Source organism: Rhinoderma darwinii, chromosome 1 (assembly GCF_050947455.1).
Source record: "Rhinoderma darwinii isolate aRhiDar2 chromosome 1, aRhiDar2.hap1, whole genome shotgun sequence".
Lineage (NCBI taxonomy): Eukaryota > Metazoa > Chordata > Amphibia > Anura > Rhinodermatidae > Rhinoderma > Rhinoderma darwinii.
In genome coordinates this window covers 294737692-294761427 of record NC_134687.1, presented here as the reverse complement: position 1 = coordinate 294761427, position 23736 = coordinate 294737692, and the positions used below count along the sequence as shown (strand labels likewise).

Sequence of the window (23736 nt, the reverse complement as noted above, 5' to 3'; positions counted from 1 at the left end):
CACAAAACGCGTCAAAAATTAAGTTAAAAACACCTGTATTTTAAGAGGCGCTTCACAAGAAATGCTAGTGTATTTGACATGTCTACACGTCGTCTTTTGGTTTTTTTTGAGCGTCGTTTGAACATGCCCTACAGGAATTATTTTTCATTGGTCTCTAGTTTATATTGCTGTGCAGGGGAGAAGACAGAAGTCGCTGTAGGTGACAAGATTTTTATTTTTTATATTTTACTAACTTAATTTTTTTGTTTTGCAGGTTCTGCTCGACCGTTTTTTTTTCTCCGCGAGCAGTCAACTGCCACCGGGGGAAAAAACGCCTCTGCCTTCCATTGAAATGAATGGGGGGGCGATTTCGGGAGCTTTATGGCGCTTATTCTGACGCGGTTTCCGCATCAAAATCTGCGCCAGAAAGCTCTGTGTGAGCAGGGAGTTATATCTGTTCTTTAATAGTTTATTAGTGCTGCTGATCCTTCATTCCTTGCTCATACTGTAAATCGCCCCATAGCGGCGGTTCACAGTATTACAGCCTTTTCCTATTCCTCGACTAGATGTAGTGCTGGTCACGCTTTTTGTGCCGCCAACGTCGTCTGCATCTGCTCTCCACAGCCGCAGTCCCCCAGGTTTTCACTCTTGACTGGCACTGTCCTTCTTGTTCTCCTTTAAAAAAAAAAACCATGACAAAAAAAACAAATCTATAATTCAGATAAGTTTGAAAACTTGTTTGTTTGTTCCTGTGATCAAAGTGATATTTATTCTGTTGTCCTGCTGTGCCCTGTAAGCCGTCATAGGCTGGTTTACATCAAGTTACTCGCAGCCATCGGACTACTTTTATACAGGAGTAATCCAGACCTCCTCAAGTAACCAGTTTAGGAGATATATTCATTTCAATTAATTTCCCCATAATGGAACTCTGCCAAGTGTAAACTGTAACTTCATCCGCCAAAGGGAAAAATGTTTCCCCATGGCAGAGAAAAAGTGTCAACTACCAAACATGCCTGCACTTCTCTGCCAACTACCCACACAAAACTCTCCACCGCTACTGCTCAACACCCCCCCCCCCCACACCAAACACTCCGCTACTGCTCAACACCCCCCCCCACACCAAACACTCCGCTACTGCTCAACACCCCCCGCTACTCACAACCCTCACACCAAACAATCCACCCCTGCTCAACACACCCACACCAAACATGCTGCTGCTACTCTCCAACCCCCCACACCAAACATGCCGCCGCTTATCACAAACCCCACACCAAACATGACGCCGCTACTCTCCAAACCCACACCAAACACCCCGCCACTACTAACCAAAACCCCCCTACACATATCTTCACTTCTAAACAACGCTGCTTCACATCACCCACTCAAACCCACCCCCCAAGCAGTCGCTCATCAGACCCCCCACACACACACAGACAAAACGTCCCAAACATGCGTTCGCTCACCAGACCCCCGCTACACACATACCCGCCCAGACTAGCATGCGCTACACAAACCCCACACACATGCAGCAGCTCACCAAATTCCCCCTAGATATGCAGCTGCTCATTAGACACCCCCCCCCCCCCCCACACACACAAACACACACAAAAACACTGACACATGCAGCACCTTGCCAGACCCCCCCCCCCCCTACAGACAAACCCCCTACAGCCATATATGGGCTACACAAACACCGCAACCAAATCATGGAGCGCCTCACTCACCAGACGCCCCAATAACTTACCTGTTGTGTTCCTGCTGCTGCCACCTCTGCGCCTCTTCCGATGTTCCTGCCATCTCCGCTTCGTGTATGGTATTGCCGGAAGCCGCGGCTGGAAGTCGTCATCTTACTGTCTGGCAGAGGCTGCCGTACCTCACGAAAATGGCGCCGGCTTTCCCTCTAGTAACAAGCTTCTATGTGTTACTGCTGTGAACTGCGCATGACACCGAGCATGCGCACTTCACATTTAGATGGCAGAAGCTTCGGAGAAAGGCCTTGTATGTGCCGTATAGCATCTGTGTAGGCGCCGTGTAGCGACACGTATACAGATGGAAAAAAAATGTCAGCCCCCATAGAAAAGAAAAAGTATAAATAAAATAAAAAATTTAGGAAACAACATAAACTATTTATTATATAAAAAGCAATAACGTGGAAAAAAACATGACACCTTTCCTTTAACTAGAAGCCTTTTTTAGCCATAGAAGACACCGGCACCCTGTGATCGTATAGCAGGGTGCCGGTGGGGTGAGCTAGGAAGCCTCCTCCCTCCCTCCAAAACCACTCCGATACGGCGCTCGCTATTGAGTGCCACATCTGGGAGGTTAAATGAGCGGGATCGATACGGATATCAATCTCGCCCGTTCCAGCAGGTCAGATTTACGCTCCCTGCTCTATTTATTTATTCCGATGCATCGCCGTAAAAAGGCTACTGCATTGGAATCAAGCCCGTTAGTGGGCGCCGTAAAAACACTAATGGGCGGTCACGAACGGGTTAACAAGACCCACCCAGACATACTGCTTCCTTATGTATAAAAACTAGTGCGGACAGTGAAGTGCCCATAACACCCATAGTCCACCTTTGTAACCTGCACCCTAATGAAAGCTGGATAGACGACGTTTCCACTCTGCTCTAGTTCTTGTATAAGGTTTCAAAGTGGAAATAGATTATTTACATTCTTAAATAATTCTTATCAAATTTATCTTAATAACCTAAAGTACTGCTGTCGTGCTTGAAAGTAATGTGCCGTTTCTGGGGCTAGATCTTAACTTTCAATGTACTGAAAGATAAATGTGTTCCTGCTGGGAAAATAAGCCTGCAATGACTTGAGAAGTCGTGACTTTTTATTCTTCGTGGCACTTTAAGCCATAGCAAAAGCATTTCCTAAAGAATCGGCTTTGCTAACCGCTAAATGTACATGTCTGTGGTGACCATCATTCTGTTGGAAACATAGTCGACGTTGGCACATTACAGATTATTAGCCGTTAAGTATGTATTTCCAGTGCCTTGCGTGTTTTCAACCCCCCCCCCCATTACTCTTGTTGTTTTACCTATTTTGTTGTATTACAACATTGATTGTTTGTTCCGTTTGATTTACACAACATGTTTACCATACTTTTTACTGTGATAAAAACTAAAAAAATTAAATTTGCATAAGTTTATACCCCCTGAAAGTCAATACTTTGTGGAACCACCTTTTGCTACAATTACAGATGTAAGTTTCTAATACAGAGTTTCTCTACCTTTTTCAGGCTTGAGGCACCCCTGGAAAAAAACTTCTCCGGGCACCCCAACCACAAATTGTTTCCAAAAAAATTCTAAAAAACAAGGACTACACACTTAGGCCTTATTCACACAAGCATATTTCAATCCGTCCGTGTTACGCTCATGAAAATCACGCACGTCGCACGGACCTATGTAAGTCAATGGGGCCATTCAGACATTCCGTGTTTTTCACGCAACGTGTCCGCTGCGTGAAACTTACTGCATGTCCTATACTTGTGCGTTTTTTGCGCATCACGCACCCATTGAAGTCAATGGGTTCATGAAAATCACGGACAGCACACGGACGCACATCCGTGTGCTGTGCGTGATTCACGCAACAGTTGCTAAAGGAATGATGAGGAAAAGAAAAATACCTCCCTTAGTTTATTTTGCTGATGTGAAACACGTGACATACTGATGACATACGCGCGTAAAAAACGCAGACACGCACCATACACTGATGTCACATGGAATTGAAACGCAGGAAAAACGCAGCGTTTTTTACGTGCGCAAAACGGACACATTCGTGTGAATAAGGCCTTAAAGAGGCTCTGTCACCAGATTTTGCAACCCCTATCTGCTATTGCAGCAGATCGGCGCTGCAATGTAGATTACAGTAACGTTTTTATTTTTAAAAAACGAGCATTTTTGGCCAAGTTATGACCATTTTTGTATTTATGCAAATGAGGCTTGCAAAAGTCCAAGTGGGCGTGTTTAAAAGTAAAAGTCCAACTGGGCGTGTATTATGTGCGTACATCGGGGCGTTTTTACTACTTTTACTAGCTGGGCGTTCTGACGAGAAGTATCATCCACTTCTCTTCAGAACGCCCAGCTTCTGGCAGTGCAGATCTGTGACGTCACTCACAGGTCCTGCATCGTGTCGGCACCAGAGGCTACAGATGATTCTGCAGCAGCATCAGCGTTTGCAGGTAAGTAGCTACATCGACTTACCTGCAAACGTCGATGCTGCTGCAGAATAAACTGTAGCCTCTGGTGCCGATGTGGCCGACACGATGCAGGACCTGTGAGTGACGACACAGCATGATCTCTCGAGAACACGCTGTGTCTGCACTGCCAGAAGCTGGGCGTTCTGAAGAGAAGTGGATGATACTTCTCATCAGAACGCCCAGCTAGTAAAAGTAGTAAAAACGCCCCGATGTACGCACATAATACACGCCCACTTGGACTTTTACTTTAAACACGCCCAGTTGTACTTTTGCAAGCCTCATTTGCATAAATACAAAAATGGTCATAACTTGGCCAAAAATGCTCGTTTTTTTTAAAATAAAAACGTTACTGTAATCTACATTGCAGCGCCGATCTGCTGCAATAGCAGATAGGGGTTGCAAAATCTGGTGACAGAGCCTCTTTAAGGTATGTTTACACTGCGTTTTTTTGTAAGGCAGAAAAAAAATCTGACTAAAAATTCGGACAGCATTGTATGGCGCTTTTTTTTTTTTTTTCTGTGTTTTTTGCCCCCTTTTTTTTTTTAAGCTGTTGAAGCTAATGCAAAAACCGCAGGCAAAAAAGCACTCCAAACGTTCGCCTCCTATTAATTTCAATGGGAGGTCAGAGGTGGAAACCACTCAAAGACCATCAGCCCCCCACTCGCAGTAAAATGACCATCAGCCCCCCACTCGCAGTAAATTGACCATCAGCCCCCCCCCCCCTAGAGTAAAGTGACCATCACAGACAGAAGGTGTGCTTACACCTGGGGAAGGAATAAATAAGCAGGTATAAGAGAGAACTACAACTCCCAGCAGGTCCAGGCTGTTATGGGACATCAGAGGACATTACAGGGAGGCGTATAAGAGAAGAGAACTACAACTCCCAGCATTCCCCTGGCTCCAGTTCTCACACAATTGCTGAAAAACGATATAATAAATACTCACCCTACCCAGGTCCGCAGCGTTGGCTCCTCTCCCTCCGTCATGCTCTTCTAGTGTGAAGTGGTGGGCTGTACTTGTAGCAGACGTGCGTGAGTCACGTCTGCTACAAGGATGGAGTAAGCATCGGGGGCGGAGTTTGTAGCTGACGTGCGCTACAAGAATAGACTAAGTAAGCGTCAGGAACGGAGCTTGTAGCAGATGTGTGTGTCACGTCTGCTACCAACAAAAGTTTTTTTTTTTTGTTTTTTTTTTGTTCTGCAGTGGCTGAGCGGAGTATATCTGCACCCCGGTTGGGAACCACTGCTTAGCTTAGCATATCCATACAATAGGATTTTTGCTCTTTCTTTCAGGCAAAATGGCTACAACTCCTTTAAGTTAGATGAGTTACGTTGGTGTACAGCAGTCTTCGAGGCAGGCCACAGATTCTCAATTGGATTGATGTTTGGGCTCTGACTCGGCCATTACAAGACATTTAAATGTTTCCCCTTAACCCCTTCCCGCCGCAGCCCTTTTTCAGATTTTAATTTTCGTTTTTTCTTCCCCACCTTCCAAAAGCCATAACTTTTTATTTTCCGTCGATCTAGTCCTATGAGGGCTTGATATTTGCGGGAAGAGTTGTAGTTTTTCATAGCATCATTTATTTTGCCATATAATGTACTAAAAAACGGGAAAAGAATTATTTGTGGGGTAGAAAATGAAAAAAAACAGCAATTCGTTCAGTGTTTTTTGCGCTTCGTTTTTACGGAATTCACTGTGCAATTAAAACAACATGTTACCTTTATTCTGTTGGTCAATACGATTACGGCGATACCAAATATATATAGTTTTTCTATATTTTACTACTTTTACATGTAAATACCTAAGTGTAAAAACTAAAATTAATTTTGTGTTGCCAAATTCTGAGAGCCATAACTTTTTTATTTTTCCGCCGATTAAGATAGTATGAGGGATTATTTTTTGCGGGATAAGCTGTAGTTTTTAATGATACCATTTTGGGGTACATGCGATGTTTGGATCACTTTTTTTATTTTATTATTTTGTGGGAGATGAGGTGACGAAAAACTTTAGATTCTGGCGTTTACAATTTATTTATTTTTTATTTTTTTACGGCATTCACTGTGCGGGTTAAATATATTGTAATAGTTCGGACTTTTACGGATGCGGCGATACAAATTATGTTTATTTTTTTACTATGCTCTAGGGGGAAAAGCTTTTTTTTTTTTCAACTTTATTTTACTAATTTTAACTTTTTTTATTAGTCCCCCTAGGGGACTCCAACCAGCGATCGTTAGATTGCTTGCACTATACCGTGATTCTGACAGGCATCTATTAATAGGTGCACAAAGTTGGCGGACCTGGGGGCCTTCTTAAGGCCCCTAGGCAGCCACAGCAACCATCACCCCCCCCCCCCCCCCCCGCGTGATTGCGTTGCGGGGGGCGCGATGAACTGTTAGAGGGGGTCACCCCCTCTTTCTAGTAATTTAAATGCTGCGAAAACGGCATAGCTCAGCGACTTTACATTGTTCTTCTGACCACCACCTCGGTCTGTTTTATGTGATTTTAATGAGACCGCTGTTATGTATTTTGGTTCCTGATTTAATAAAGGTATATTGTATCATTATGTGTTGGATTGTGGTATACAATTATAGGTGTTGATTTCGTGTCGTATACCACGTTTATGTACTAAGAGGGACATCAGTTTCTTGGATAGGTTTAAGTGCTATTCTAATGTCCATGTCATCAGATTGGCAAAAGAAAGCCGGTGTTTTCCAAAATAATAAAACCTAAAAACCAAAGCTCCTCTTTTGCTTGTTTTATGATGCTTGTTACCTGGATCTCTTATCTAAACTTGTCCTGCATGTACCTTTACTGAACACCTTTCCCCACATCCACCGCATATACGGCATAGTACGGGGGGTGTATGGAGTGGGCTCGCGAGCTCACTGCAACGAGAGGGATACTACTTGTTCAACCCTTTAGATCCCGCGGTCAATAGCGACCGCAGTATCTAAGCCATTAGAAACAGTGGGGATAGCCCCCTCTGACGTTCTATCTTCCCTGTGACGTGATAGTGGGGTGCCGATGGTTGTCATGGCAGCTTGGGGGCTTAATGAAGTCCCCCAGTCCAGAGGCAGGACTTAATAGGAGTCTGAAAAAGTGACTTTATATTGCAATAAATTGGTAATATCGTGCAAGTTCCCTAGGGGGACTAAATAATAAAAAAGTGACATAGCGGTTTTTTTATATTTTATTTATATATATATATATATATATATATATATATATAAAATGTGTGTGTGTGTGTGTGTTAAAAGTTAAAAAAAAAGTCCCACTTTTCCCATTGTCCGCCAAAAGCAATGTAAAATATATTTTTTTACATAACTGATATCGGCAAGTCTGTAAAAGTCTTAAAAAAATAATTATTTCATTCCAGCATCGATCATTTTTGGTCACTTCATCTCCCACTAAAGTAAATAATAAAAATGGTTCAAAATAGTCTTATGTAGGGAATGCTACTAGGCAGGGATGCCCACTCTCACCCTTGTTGTTCGCCGTGGTGATGGAACATTTATTGTTAGCGGTGAGGAACAATGGTGACATACGGGGTGTCAAGGTGGGTGAGATGCAATTTAAAGTGTCTGCTTTTGTGGATGATTTGTTGTTCTATATCACGCAGCCACACTTATCTCTGCCGTCCCTGCTGAAAACCATCCGAACATATAGTTACTTTAGTAATTATACGATGAATCTCTCTAAGGCCGTATTTACACAAGCGTATTTAACGTCCGTGATACGCACGTGAAACAGTAGATAAAGAAATGAAGGAAAAAATAAAAGCACTTCCTTCATTTATTTTTCTAAACATCAAAACCGCGTGTCATAAGGATGGCATATGCGTGAAAATCACGCAGCCACGCACCATTCACTGATGACACACGGAACTGGCCTTCTTCACACGAACGTGTGTTTTTTGCGCGCGTTGCAGTTCCGTGTGTCATCAGTATGTGCTGCGTGGCTGCGTGATTTTCACGCCTATGCCATCCTTATGACAGGCTGTTTTGAAGTTTAGAAAAAGAAATGAAGGAAGTGCTTTTATTTTTTCCTTCATTTCTTTATCTACTGTTGCGTGAATCACGCGCGTCACACGGAAGTGCACGAAAAATGGGCAATTATAGGACATGTCGTGAGTTTTACGCAGTGGAAATACGCTGCGTGAAAATCACGGACTGTCTGAACGGCCCCGTTCACTAACACAGGTCCGTGCGATGCACGTGATTTTCACGCACGTATCACGGACATAATACACGTTCGTGTGAATAAGGCCTAAGAGTGAGTCTATCAGCTGAGGAACTTAGACAGTTACGCGGTAACTACTCCTTCTCATGGAAAAAGGGTTCTCTTAAATATTTGGGGGTAAAGATTCCGGTAGAACTTGCGGATTCCTACTCGATCAACTTTTTACCTCTTCTTCAAGCTCTTAGAGTTGATTTGGCCAAATGGGAAAATAAGGCTTTTTCGTGGTCGGGATGTATTAGTGTAGTTAAGATTAATGTTTTGCCTCGTTTGATGCACTTATTTGAGACGATTCCATGTGCACTTCCTAGACCGTTTTTTCGGTTGCTGGGTAAGGTTCTGAACAGGTTTATTAGGTGTTCTAGACCCCCCCCCCCCCCCCGGATTGCGAAGGCTACTCTGGTCAGGAGAAAACGTTGTGGGGGATTGGGTCTACCTGACTCAATCCTATCACTTTGCTGCGGTGAGCGTGAGAATATTGGATTGGTTCCATCATAAATCCTCTAAGTTGTGGGTGATGCTGGAGGACTCACTGGCACTGGTTCCCCTAGTTACTATACCCTGGCTCAGACTGCGATTTTTATCCAGCTACTAAAAATGCTTAACTTCCTTTTGTGGCAAGACGGGTCGTTCTCATGTTTAAAAGGTTTGGGGGATTGGCGGTGGTGATACCGCCGGATGGCCCATTGGTGCCGATTTCCAACAGTGAGGATTTCCCCCCGGGGTTAAGTCACAATTTTTTGTCCTATTCTTCTAGACCTTCCCCATTAACCTTCCATCAGGTTTTGATGTCCCTGGGCTGTAAGTCTTTTGAGTCTTGTGCCATAGTCGGAAGGATTGATAGTTCGGCACTTGGATTTTCTTAGGTTGCAACATTTTTACAAAAATAAGACGAAGCTACGTCTGCATAGGGACCTCACTCCCCTGGAGCGCTTGTGTACTGCTGCTCTTGCACCGGTTAAGACTATATCTCTCATTTATAATCTTTTGCAAGACTTGAGTATTGATGCTCTTCCATCCTTTGTGAAGGGGTGGGAGAGGGACCTGGCCTCTACCCCGTCAGTGGCTGACTGGTCGAAAGCTTCATCCTGTGTCATAAATTCTTTATTTCTTGTAAAGCTCAGGAGACTAATTATAAGATCTTATCCCGGTGGTATAGGGTCCCGACGCTGCTGCATGCCTTTTATCCGGCGGTGCCAGATGAATGTTGGCGTTGCAAGAGTACAAGTGGTACGATGTAGCATATATGGTGGAAGTGTCCCTTAATACACGCATTTTGGTCTAGGGTGGTGGACCTGATTCGTACAATTACGGGTCAGGTGTTGCCCAACTCTTTAGAGGTGTTGCTTCTTTCCATGCTCCCTGGTTCATTTCAAACATATATGAAAACTCTGGTTAGCTTCCTTTTGATTGCAGTGCGAACGGTTATACCGCGGCTTTGGAAGACAGTTCGTGCTCTCACGATTACGGAATGGTTTCAGGAAATTATTACATCTGCAGAGAATGGAGAAGGCTATGCAGCCGCAGGATGGGTCTTTTAGGAGGATGAGCTTAGTGTGGAAGGAGTGGAAAGAGTTTTGTGAGTCTGATGAATACTTATCGTACGCATAGGTTCCGTTCTGGGGGGGGGGGGGGAGTAGGGGTAGTGGAGTGGGTCTTTTTGATGGTACTAGAGGGGGAGCCTGTCCGGGGAGGGGGGGGTCGGTTCGGGTGGGTTAGGAGATAGTAGCGGCTAGAGTTATCTTGGTTTTGGTTTAACTTTCTTCTTTTATCCTCTCTCTGTGAAGGTGTGTTTATTATAGAGCTGCGATTATGGGTGGTTCTGGTCGCCGTGGTGCCCACTTCCTCGCTTGCATTTTTATTATTGCAATGTATTTTGCTTTAGTATGTATATATTTGGTATACTCTTATTTTCCAGCGGTAATGTATTTCCTTACTCTGCTGGGTCAGAAGATTGCTGTACACTGAATTGGAAATGTGTCTGCATAACCATTTTGTTTTCTTTTGTTAGTACTCTTTTCGCTGGGAGTGTATTTTTGCTACTTTGCTGTTTTGAATATTCAAATGTAAAATGTCGAAATAAATAAAAGAATGTTAAAAAAAAAAAGTCTTATGTATCCTAAAATGGTACCAATAAAAACTAAAGTTCGTACCGCAAAAAAACAAGCCTTCACACCGCTGAATCGACAGAAAAGAAAAGTTATGGCTCTCAGAATATGGCGACACAAAACTATATATTTTTTTTTATTTATTTTTTAACAATTAGTTTTTTCCTTGTAAAAGTAGTAAAACACAAAAAACTATTGATTTGGTATCACCGTAGTCTTAGTGACAAACAGATTAAACTTAACATGTCGTTTTTACCGCACGGGGAACGCTTAGAAATGAAACTCAAAAAACAATGGAGGACTAATTTTTTTTTTCAGTTTCCAAGTACATTACATGGTGCCGTGATAAACTACAATTCGTCCCGCAAAAAACATGCTCTCATATGGCTATATTGAAGAAAAAATAAAAAAGTTATGGCTCTTGGAAGGTGGGAAGGAAAAAGCAAAATTAAAAACGAAAAATTGCTGCGGAGGGAAGAGGTTAAAAAGAGATTTAATAAGTCCATAACTTTAAGTTAAGGACTTGCCCTGTTCCTAGTTTATAATACAATTGCTGTACTACTTTAGAGAACCCCTCTTTAAATAGCTGCATTGTGTGAATTGTATGTGCAGCTTTTTGTGCACTTCATCTTCTGATGCTGCCACTAGCTTCCATTTATGCTGCTAAAATTACTGTAATTTTGCTTTTTATAAAAATTGTTGCCTTAGGGCACATCAATGTTGTACGGATTGTGCTCTAGTGACAGGGTAATGCTGTTTTATGGAAATGTTGAAAATGCAAATCCAGTATGCTTTTTGTAGAAGAAGAATTGTGCTCTTAGCTTTAACTTTTTTAGTAATTTTTTTTTTTCCATTTTTTTTTTTTCATTATTAATTATTTAGAGAATTTATCTTAAGGGTATGTCCACATATTAATTCACATCATGTATATATTGATATATTGGGCGAGGATGTGGTGTCCGAGGCACTGTTGAGGTTTTTTTTTTTTTTACCAAATACAACCAAACTTGGTAGGGGCCAAACCAAATTTCTCTCCTCCTTTCCAATTCCTTATTATTTCGATTCAATGATAGAAGCAACAATAACAGGTAAGTGTTACTGGTCGTGGTGGATAATAGTTGGAGCGTAGGATTTTCATGTGGTATTGGTGGATATTCGAGTAGGAGTGGTCGAGTGGTGGATAAGAGCGGGAGGGTGGAAAGCCAGAGGTGGTGAAGAGGCTAATGAAACGCCCAAAGCGGCGTAACCACCTTAAGTGGCGTAACTGCTCTAAGGAGCGAAACAACTTTAAAAGGCGTAATTGTTTTAAAGAGTATAATTGCCTTAAGGGGCGTAATTGCACTAAGAAAATGCCGCCAAAAAGAACAAACTTGTCCGAAGACGACGACAGTCACTAAAAGAAGAAGGAAAACCGAAGCTCAAAGAATAAGAAGAGCAACTATGAGTGCAGAGGAACGCCAGGAACAATGAGAAACCAATTCCCAAATCAAGGCGTTAAGAAGGCAAAACCAATACTTCTCATCATTCCTTTTGCTAGCAAAAGTGTTACTGGTGTAACAGGTTTTCTAGAAAAATATGTTTGGTATAAGGTGAAGCTTGGTTTAGCTCACTGGCTTATACGGGCCTCAGATGCTGTTCTTGTCCCCATCCAAGGGTAACACATCCTATTTAATGTCTTGCATCCTCGTCTGCAGAGGAGCGTGAGCAGGCCACCTCTCTGCTGCAAATGGGGCACATGGGTCCCCTGTTCTCTGCAGGACTCCCACCAATCATACCTTCATGGCCGGTTCTGTTAGAGGCGTTTTCCTACTAGACAAATTTATGATCTACTAGTAGTGCTAATGATACCCACAGCAAAAAAAATAATTGATAATTAAAAGGATTTTGTCTGGGGTTTGAGGATGTATATACTACACCGCTCCTTGTGAGCTCTGCTTTTCTGCACACATATATTGCAGTGTCATACACTATACTATAAAGTACACAGAAGAAGGTGCCAATTGGTCTAGCTCATTCTTTATATCTGTGTTTTGTGTGTCCCCCTCCCCCAGGTTAATTGAGGACTGCCTATCCCCTTTGCCAAGCTCTCCATCCAAGAAGACGTCTAGTGCAAAACGCAAGCAATACTACATAAACCGTGCAATCCGAAACTCTGACCTGACTCCGAAAGCCAAAGGACGCAAGAGTCTTCGTCGTCTGGAAAACAGTGAGAAAATCCATGGGCAGGGGCTGTTGGCAGAATAGTAAAATGTACCCACCACCTCAGTTAAAAAGTTGTCTTGTAGTGACTTCTGTATTGAGCCGAATATGACTCTTGTTTAGCTTCTTTTAAGATAGCATTTCAATGATCCCAATGCTCAACTAAAAATATCTATAGGAAAAAAAAAACGTTCACGTGGTCAACAGTTAACTTACCCATTTTTTACCCTCGTTGTGTGGAGCTACCTACCTGTACTACCATTACTTGCAATAAGGGGTTGACTCGCCGAGAAACCCCTTCTCTGAAAGTAGATGTTCCGAAAGTCAGCTGGTCGTTGCAGGTTCCTGGAACATCTGGTATTAAAAAGTCTCATTCGCCAAAACGGGATCTGCTATTATTTAACATTTCTAGCTAATAGAGTGGGGACCTATATGTGAGGTCCATGTGCCCAGAACTAACGTCGGAATGATAGTCTACCAAGGGGTTGTGTGTTCTGCCCGAATGGTCAGTCTGCCCCTGTCATTCTACCTGCTGTGAATACTGAAGGAATAAAACCGACCAAAAGAGGAACAATAGAACACTACAAATGTGCCTATTTTTTAGAATAGGGATCACTCCATATGACATAACAATTTTTTTTTTTTTTATTATTTTTTACATTTTCCTTTTTTTTTTCTCCAGATCGCTATCTAATGAGTTTGTTAGAAAGGGATGAGTGTGTTGCCGATGAGGTTGACTCTTGCATCTGTGCATCTCCCAGCATATTTGCAGAAGTCTGTAATAATGAGATATACATTGAGGTAAGTGGTATTACAGACAATAGATTGTAGTACTACTGCTAGCTGAGATGTAACTAACGCAACCCTGATTCAAGAATTACAATGTATATGGGATAATGTATGTGACTGTATCCATTCATCATGTTGCTGTTATCTTGCTCTTTTTTTCCTCAACTCTACCCAGCAGAATTGCCTCTTGCAATGAATTTGACCGTCCGTATAATACGCACTTATATCACAATTTATATATATGTTTTCATCAACTCCACTCTCCTTGATCTTTATTTCTTGCAGTTAGTGGCACATCAGTTTTCAAACCGTGTTGATGACTATGAGAATAGAATATGTAAGGGCGCGTTTAAGCTTTCGGAATTGCGTAATTGATATATAATAAATATTCTTTAAAGCGTATCTATCGTTATAAAAAAAAAAAAGAAAAAATTCACTCTTTAGGCAGCTGAAGATGTGTATTAGTGCAGCCAGAAATGTTGTCCAACCTAGATAATGTTTTCCTTTCGTTCTACTGGTTTCCGCAAATGCACATGTTCTCTCTCCATGCTTGATGAGTGGCTGTGTGCTCTTAGCCAATCAGATGTCTCCCCTTTGCTGCTCCCCCTCACCTCTCCCCTTTATGTTGTTTACTGAAACACTGAGTGAGAAATTGCAGATGCATCCCCCTCCTCCCTGTCTTCTATTTACTGTTTTACACTAGATGGATTTTTTGAGGAACTGAGGAGGTTTGTGAATACTAACAGAGAGGGGAAGGGGAACTACAGGCTGATGGAAGGTGAGGAAGATGCCACTTTCCCCCTTATAACGTATATAGCAAAGTGTCTTGTATTAACATGTACTACTGATTTAAGCAGAGCTGTGTGCACAGACGCCATAGGGCTCCTACTACAAAGCCACACGGCTTCTGTGTGCTACCATACAGGCTCCGTTGGTTGCCGCATGTACAGTGATTTTACTCTCAAAGCAATGGAAGGATAGCTCTGTACATATGGCATGTAAATAAATATGCCACAACCTTTTTTTTTTCTATTTGAATTCGTACATAATCTGACAGAAAAAAACCTCTGTATTCCTCCGTATGAAATTGGAGGTGGTCAGAGGTACAATATAGGTCTTATATGTTTGAATGGGAGCCTTTTTACGGCTCTATACAAAGCAGAGCTGTAATACAGCAGCGCACCTGAGGCTAAAAGTAAAATGAAAGAAATATATAACGATAGGTACGCTTTAAATGCACTTAAGGACATGACTTTAAGGGGTTATTTCCATTCTAAACATTTACGGCATATCTATCGACTATGCCATAAATCCCTGATAGGTGCAGGTTCCACCTGGGACCCTCACCTATAAGAAGAAGGGGATCTCATGGCCACAGTCCCCAAAGAATTCAATGGGGTAGTGGCTGTGTTCTCCGCTCTCTTACTCCCACAGGCTTCAATAGATTCTTATTTTTTTTCCCCCCACAGATCTGGAATGATTTCATGAACCGTTCTGGGGAAGAGCAGGAGAAAGTACTCGCCTATCTGGAACGGGAAGTGAGGAAACCTAGAGAGAAGGTTAATAAAAGCAAAGATGAGAGGACAGGTACTTGAATGCACCTTTTATAATTCACCTATAAGATGTACAAATATGTATGAAAAATTTTCATGAATTCGAAGGTTTCATTATAATGGGCACAAAAACTGAACTAAAGCCGTCTATTAGTACATTTTGTCCCGAGCCGAGATCTCCGGGACCCCTGCTGTATGATTGGAACATTTATTTCCACACGTACATAAAGCTTTCTCTATGGAGCATTGTGCATAGGGATCAAATGATGTGGTTAATAATCTAGTAATAAAAAGCCGTAAAGAACCTCATTTACCTTAGTAGGCAGCGGGGTTATGGTGAGCGGCATTAGCAAGTTCTGGCTGCGCTCCACCTCTGTGGCTGTGTGATTGTTGTATGGTTGCGTTCTTCTGCAGATTACATAATGTGTGTATTATTAGGCCTCATGCACACTACCGTAGCCATGTGCACGTCTGTGATTTTTGGGTCGGCCGGCCGGCCACGGAGTGACCGGCCGCGAGCCGCCCGCAAATCGTGGGCCGTGCACATGGCCGCGGCCATTATTTTCAATGAGCCTGGACCGCAGAACTCGGCTGTAATAAGACTTGCCCATTCTTTCTGTGGTGCGGGCTCCTGGGCCATGCATGGACCGTGAAAACCACGGTCGTGTGCATGGTCCCATAGGAATGAATGGGGCCGCAATTCTCCCGTGGAATTTTTGTGACTTTCCTTCCTATGACCAAACCCTTTTTTTTTTTTTTTAACATTATAACATTTTTTTTTTTAGATCTTTAAACTTCGACAACAATATGTCTTTTCCTAAACACCTTTTAAGGCCCTGTCATTAAGGGGTTAAAGCTGCCATGTTGTTAATGCTTCTCTTTACTTTTTTTAGAGTATCCTGCATACACCCCTGCGGTGTGCTATCAGAGGATCAGCCGCAGTCTGCGTTGCACCTTGAAAAGACGCCAGATACCAATGGTTAAGAATTGTTTTATTTCCTTACAGCCTTTAATCTTAATAACTCTACATTTTTAATGCAAGTCTCCATCAAAAAAAAAAAAACTTGATCTGATAGGATTGGTAATAAGCTTGCTGCTTCTGATATGTAGCGCCTTTGTGCCAGGATGTACAGTACAGCATGGTTTTTCCGTTTTTCATGCCTACTCTGCCCATGTCCGTAATGTAAATGCTGAATGTGGTTCCCTCTGTAATAAATGCTTTTGACATAGACCGCTCTGCATATATTAAGATTAAATTATCGGAGCGTCCGGGTCATGCTGTCCTAGTGAGACACGTTCCTTCCTGCAACGATTCTTCTTCAATGTTCCTCATTCTGTTCAAGGCTGATAAATTCATTACTTGTGAGTCCAGCGTGCACAGCATAATGTTTATCATTAGTTTATGGGACTAAATGTACTATAAAAAGTTTGTGGGATAAGAGTCCAAAGTGTAAATTGTATAAGAAAATAACATCCCGCGCGAGAATGGCGATCGCCCATTTAAATGTAGCACCTTGCCACAAAGTAACATAGTCCTGATAGGAGACTGGAATAATTAACATGAAAACTAGGAGCTAGGCATTAACTTCTGATATATATATTTTCTCCTACCCTGTCTGTCCCGAGTGTAAAGATTTGTCCAGTATTGGGAAACAAGATTTTGGTGGATGTTAATGGTATTACAAAAGGTTATTAAGGTCCAGGGGAAAAAGTAAATGATAACATTAAAGGGGTATTCCCAGAATCGGGAAGGATAGGTGATAATTGTCTGAATCGTTGGGAACTCCAGCACTAGGACACCCACCGTGTGAATAGTCATTTTACAGACTATCTCTCTATTATATCCCTCAAAAAACATTCACTCGTGGGTCAGCCGGGCCAAGCATGCATGTTTATTTCAATAAGAAGAGAAAGAGAGATAAGCTTCTGCCTCTAGCAACATTTCAACTCTTGGAGGAGCAAAGGATCAGACATGTTGAAATCCAACATGCCTTATGGCCTTTTCACATCAGCGTTGTCTTTCCATTGAGGGGTTCCGTCGACTACGCTATTGATTCCATCAAAACAACGGAACCCTGTCACAACTGTGACAAACGGAAGCCATTAACAACGTTTCCGTAACTATTGAGATAAATGGGGAGGCAAACGGAAGCTAAGGTTTCCGATGAGGGGTTCTCCCGACGGACACCTCCAACGTAACCCCTCAACGGAAAAACAACGCTGATGTGAACACAGCCTTATCCCTTTTTTTATCTCCCAAAACAGTTTTACTACTTCCCCCCCCTGCACACTTTAGATCATTGGTTGGTTCATTAATTGTTTGACCAGCTTTAATTATGTTAAAGAGGTTGTCCGGTTTCAGCAACTCAATGTTTGTTTTTGTTTTTTTTGTATAATTAAAAGTTATCCAATTTTTCAATGTAATTTCTTTATTCCTTTAAAGGGGTTTTAATATCGGGGACATTTATGACAGGAGATGTCATAAATGTCAGATAAATACGGGTCCCACCACTGGGACTCGCACCTATCTCTAGAACGTGGCCCTTTAAACCCCATTCTACTGCTCTGTGCTCCGGCTGATGCGTGTGATTCCCGACCATGAAGAGGAATACCGCGTCGCTCGTTGAGCTACGATGTTTCCGTAACTCCCATAAGGGTATGTTCACATGCAAACGTAAAATACGTCTGAAATTACGGAGCTGCTTTCAGGCGAAAACAGCTCCTGAATTTCAGACGTTTTTGCAAGTACTCACTTTTTTTGCGACGTCCATTACGGTTGTAATTGGAGCTGTTTTCCAATTACGTCCCAAGAAGTGACATGCACTTCTTTGAGGTGGCCGTCTTTTTATGCACCGTCTTTTGACAGCGGCGCGTAAAAAAAAAAAAGCCTGTCTGCACAGAACATTGAATTCAATGGGCAGATGTTTGGAGCCGTTTTTTCGGCCGTAATTCCAGACGTAAAACGCCTGAATTACGTCCGTAAATAGGGCGTCTGAACATACCCTAATGGTGAATGGCAGTTACGAAAACAGAGTAGCATGCGAGCTACGCTGTTTCCGTAACTAATATTCAGTTCTATGGGACTTACGGAAACAGCGTAGCTCGCTCATTTTCTTCGTCACGGTCGGGGATCACACGCGTATCCTGTGGATATGTCATAAATGTCCCTGATAGTAAAACCCCTTTTTAAGGTTTTCAAGATCTCTGCTTGTTCTTCAGTAGGAACATTCATTGTTTACTTCCAGTGGATACAATTCTGTCCGTGATCATGTGATGGACACACAGGTGCACGGCTCATTACAGTATATGTATCAGAGCTGTGTCTTGTAATGATCCCAGCACCTGTGTTTCCACCACATGACCATGGACTGAATTTTATCCACTGGAAGTAACCAATGAATGTTCCTGCTAAATAACAACAAGCCGAGATCTTGAAAAGGAATGAATACAGATCGTAAAATGTAAAATCTTTTATAACTTTTAATTACACAAAAAATCAAATTCATTTGCAGAAACCAGACAACCCCTTTTAACCCTTCTGCAGCAACCATACATTTTAATTCAGAAGTGATCATCAGTTATAAATGAATTTGCATATTTGGGGTCTATACAGCAGGAGTATATCCATACTCATTACTGAAATGCAGGAGTATGTAACTCTGTCTTCTAGTAATTCATGAGATGGAGCAATATGTAGAGAAAGGAAGCTCCTTCCAGCATTCTCCACAGCATCACTTATTAAATCGGATATCGGTAGAAAGACTGCCGCTACAATCCTTAAAAAGCTTGATAATTCATCAGCTTCATTCAGTATAGTAAATATATTTTATGCAAGTCTTGTTCTGACTGTTGAAAAAGTACATTAGGGTTCAGATTGTACTCTGTTTTTGTTGATGTTGGCGTTTTCCACACCGCTTCCCTTTAAAGTGGCCATACACCCAAAAATTTACTACTGACCAAGGCGACCAGATAATACTATGTTTATTATAACCGTACAAAAGGAAGGATTTGATCTAGCGCTGCAATGGTGTGATTTAAAAAGGAACGTATTCCCAATTTTATTGGTATCCAAAAAACTGAGTGAATGAATGCCATGATTAAGAGCACTAGCCGTGCTCGAAACGCATAGGCCCATTACACCTACCAAATACTGCCTTGATGCCAAGCCTGTTACCGAATTTTAAACAAGTTTTTTGGATACCAATAAAATTGGGAATACGTTCCTTTTTAAATCACACCATTGCAGCGCTGGATCAAATCCTTCCTTTTGTACTATTGCCTACCGTGGACCGTTGCGGAGATCCGGGCGAAGCAGGACTGTCAGGCGGCAAGCTGGTGAGCTGGAGGTTTCCTCCCCCTTGTTTTACTTTATTATAACCGTTTGTTGTTGAAACGATCGGTTCCGTAGATTTCACCTATACCTTTATAATGTAAAATATTTGCCAGTTATGGTCCGATCTGGGGAAAGTTAGCCCCTGTACGGCCAGCTTTGGATTCAAATCTCTATGTAGCAAGGATCTCCTACCACCTTTTATAAGTGCCAACACCCTGCGGAAGTTTCTATAACTTGAGTGATGAAACGAATGATATACTGAGTGAAGCCGCTGATCTTCTGAGTGTAAGATTACCCTGATTTCATGTTTTTCTCCAAACAGGGAACACTGGAATTCTTGGAAGAGGAGATGCTCTCTTTTTTCTCAGTCAGCCCAGAATCTGTGTATATTTCTATGATGGACAACAGGTATTGTCTGCCACCAAAGTTTTGCCACGTCCGTTCTGTTTCTCTAAGGCATCAATGGAAATCATGAGATATATAGGTTTATTGCCATAAGATCTAATCCGATCGATCGTGCAAAGAAAAGTGACCTTCAATGTGTTGGGTGTATACTTACAAATAATGGTGAGGGCACACACAACTTTTTCCATTACATGCTTGAATGCCCGAAAGGAATACATTTAGAGTGCATTGGTGCTCTTGAGACAGAATATGAATATATTGGACCTCATGTATCAAAATTATCTTTGGAAAAATTGACCTTGCTGCGCATGCCAATCAAATCCCATATATTTTTTTCAGTGCCTACTACACAGCCTGAGGGGGCGATGCATTTCACATAAAAAAAACACAAGTCAGAATACCTGTGTCATGCGCCACCTCCTCAGGCCCTGCACTAAGCAAAACACAATGTATCGGCTTTGTCCAGAGTGGCCCAATCACGTTTTTGCCATACACGTTTAATGTGTGCGTCAGTAAAATCTCCCAACGTACATGTTAAATGTTTTCATAGGGGTCAATTAATCAGACGAAGGCCAAGAGAGTGTTCTTTTGGTCTCCGTCTGGCCGGTAGAAGTCATTATAAAAAATATATATATATATATATATATAATGTATAATGTATTATATTTATACACACACACACAGTGCCCACCAAAAGTTCCGGAACACCCTCATAACTTTTGAACGGCTCGAGGTAGAGGGTTGAAACTTGGTGGGATTTAATGGGGTCATAAAATCTGTTAACGCCAAAAAAAAAAACACCCCCACCCCCTTGGGGGCGGTGGGGTGGAGGGGGGCAGCAAAATCTTAAATGGCAATGGCACGTAAACGTACAGTATATAACTCATGAGCCTTTCAAGACTTATACGTTCAATGGATGCCATACAGTGCCATCTGTCACCCATAGGCTATTCTAGCATCCTTTTAAAGCTCATGATACCATTCTAGTCTATGGGTGGTGTATGCCACTTTTAGGCATCCATCACAGCCACCATTTAATGTATACATCAAGAGCTTTTCCCATCATATGCGCAAAACATGACCTAAACTGAGGCCCCATTCACATAATGTTTTTGTGGTTTTTTTTGTGTTTAGATTTTGCAACCTGCATTAAAAAACAAACTAAGGGCCTGTTCACATCACCGTTCATTTCCGCTGAGGGGTTCCGTTGGAGGTTTGCGTCAGGTTAACCCCTCAGCGGAAAGTCAAACGGAAACCTTAGCTTCTGTTTCCCTCACTGTTGAACACAATGGTGACAGAAACCTAGCTAATGGTTTCCGTCTGTCACCGTTGTGACAGGGTTCCGTCGTTTTGGACTCGACTAGGTTTCCGTTTGACTTTCCTCTGAAGGGTTAACCCGACAGACTGAACCCCTCCGCGGAAACGAACGGTGATGTGAACAGGCCCTTACTCTGGTGGCTTGCATTTTCCTCTGATACTGTTATGATACATGAAACGTACTGTTTGAGCCTTTCAGAACGCATGGTACATACTCTTCTTTTTACAGAACTAATATATAGTTTATATTTTGTACTGTCTTTTTTTTATTTTTTCTCCTTGAACGTGCACGGTTTATGCAGAAAATGACAGACAATTGCATATAACTGACTATGTGCTTTTTAAGAGACCATTACTGTAATCTTGCTGTCTTGCTTTGAGCATGTACTGCTAACTTGAGAGATCCCATCATTATCTGCCTGTCCGCAAAGATTGAAAAAGTACTAATTCTTATTCAATCTGACTGACAATCACACAGGTTCTAAGTGACCAGTATAGGGCCTGATATCAACTTCGAGGGGCAAGTAGCATAGGTACATGTATAGAGCTCCTGTTGAGAGCCAAGTAACCGGATGAAGCAGCATGGTGGACCTTCTCCGCTTCTTCCTTGCTCTGTCATTCTTCTGGCTCCTCTCCAGAAGCGCTCTTAGCAGCATGGTTTTATCTACATCCCTACTAAACGTGGTCATGTTAACCAGGTACATTTACGGTAATGTAAACCCCCTTTAACCGCATACCAGCTGCTACTGGTACTATTGTATTATTGTCCCAAAGATTGCCATTTTCTCCATATTTATTTTTTTACATATTTGTTTTCTATACTGTGGGTTTTCCCCCCATTTTTTATTAAAATGGTCCTGTTGGTGAGTATGTCATCATATGTACCCACCTCTGGACAACCCATGGTCTGTATACTATTAATAACTAAAGCATGTCTGTATGCTATTAATAACTAAATACACAAGAGGATTTCCTCCCAAAATGTAAAGTTGTCCATATATTATTAAATCAGACATTGTAGGAGAAGTCAAGGAGGGAGATTATAACGACTGTCACTTCATATGCCAGTCTTAAAGAGGCTCTGTCACCAGATTCTCAAATCCCTATCTCCTATTGCATGTGATCGGCGCTGCAATGTAGAGAACAGTAACGTGTTTTTTTTCTTGAAAAACCTTCATTTTTGGCCAAGTTATGAGCTGTTTTATATATATGCAAATGAGCTTTGAAATGGACAACTGGGCGTGTATCTTTTTCGTATGTCCAACTGGGCGTGTATTGTGTTTTTAACTGGGCGTGTTTACGTGTATGACGCTGACCAATCAGTGACCAGTCAGCGTCATACACTCCTCTCCATTCATTTACACAGCGCACAGTGTTCTTACTAGAACGATGTGCAGCCAGATACACAAGTGTCCTGATAATGAATACACATGACCTCCAGCCTGGACGTCATTTGTATTCACAATCCTGACACTTCTGAATCTTTTCTGTGAGATTTCCAGCAAGGGAATCAAAATCTCGTTTACCTCGTAATCTCGCGAGATTACACGTGGCTTGCTGGAATCTCACAGAAAGGATTCAGAAGTGTCAGGATTCTGAATACACGTGACGTCCAGGCTGGAGGTCATGTGTATTCATTATCAGGACACTTGTGTATGTGGCTGCACATCGTTCTAGTAAGAACACTATGTGCTGTGTAAATGAATGGAGAGGAGTGCATGATGCTGATTGGTCACTGATTCGTCAGCATCATACACTTCTATTCACAACGCCCAGTTAGTAAAACAAGTAAACACGTCCAGTTAAAAACCCAATACACACCCAGTTGGACATACGAAAAAAACACGCCCAGTTGTCCATTTCAAAGCTCATTTGCATATATATAAAATAGCTCATAACTTGGCCAAAAATGAACGTTTTTAAAAAAAAAAACAAAAACGTTGCTGTTCTCTACATTGCAGCGCCGATCACATACAATAGGAGATAGGGATTTGAGAATCTGGTGACAGAGCCTCTTTAAACTGTTGGAGCAAAATTTATTGAAAGGCACACGCTCTAAATTTGGTGCATGAACTTACATGTGATGGTTTACAGGTGGATCATTTGTGTCTGGGACACGCAGGACCCACCAACACTGAACCCGTCCGGTCAGCTGGACTGACGGATTCAGTGAATAGCACTAGATAAAGCTGATCTGTGAGGGAATACAGAGCAGCTGTATCTAAAAAAAGAAAAGTTAGACGTTGTGTAAAAGGTACACAAAAAACACTGGTAACATCTTTTTATTAAAAAAAAATATATATATATATATATATATATATATATATATATATATATATATATATATATATATATTTATTTTTTTTTTGCCTCTATGCCTTTCGAGATATTATTGGTGTGTCTGAGATATTTTAGTGACACCCAGCAGAATTGTAAATGCAACACTAAGTTACAACAGTGAAACTAGTCCATATAAAAAATGTGTTTGCAAAGTTCCTCAAATGCTTATGTAGATTATATCTCCACTGGTGTTGAATGCCCTTTACCTATCTCGTACCTAGTAATTTTAAAGGGGTTTTCCAGCCAATAAAAATTTAAGGCCTATCT

The 23736-nt window shown here is 41.8% G+C and overlaps 2 protein-coding genes across 2 annotated transcripts in view; both read left to right on the top strand.

Moving 5' to 3' along the window:
• Positions 1-23736, top strand: part of LOC142741632 (serine protease ami-like) — a 278481-nt gene that overhangs the window by 57139 nt on the left and 197606 nt on the right. The window lies entirely within an intron of this gene.
• Positions 1-23736, top strand: part of R3HDM4 (R3H domain containing 4) — a 42421-nt gene that overhangs the window by 12085 nt on the left and 6600 nt on the right. The window contains exons 2-6 of the mRNA XM_075825360.1: positions 12585-12739; positions 13415-13533; positions 14991-15108; positions 15968-16053; positions 19730-19815. Coding sequence (XP_075681475.1) covers positions 12585-12739; positions 13415-13533; positions 14991-15108; positions 15968-16053; positions 19730-19815 — 564 coding nt within the window. The remainder of the gene's footprint in view (positions 1-12584; positions 12740-13414; positions 13534-14990; positions 15109-15967; positions 16054-19729; positions 19816-23736) is intronic.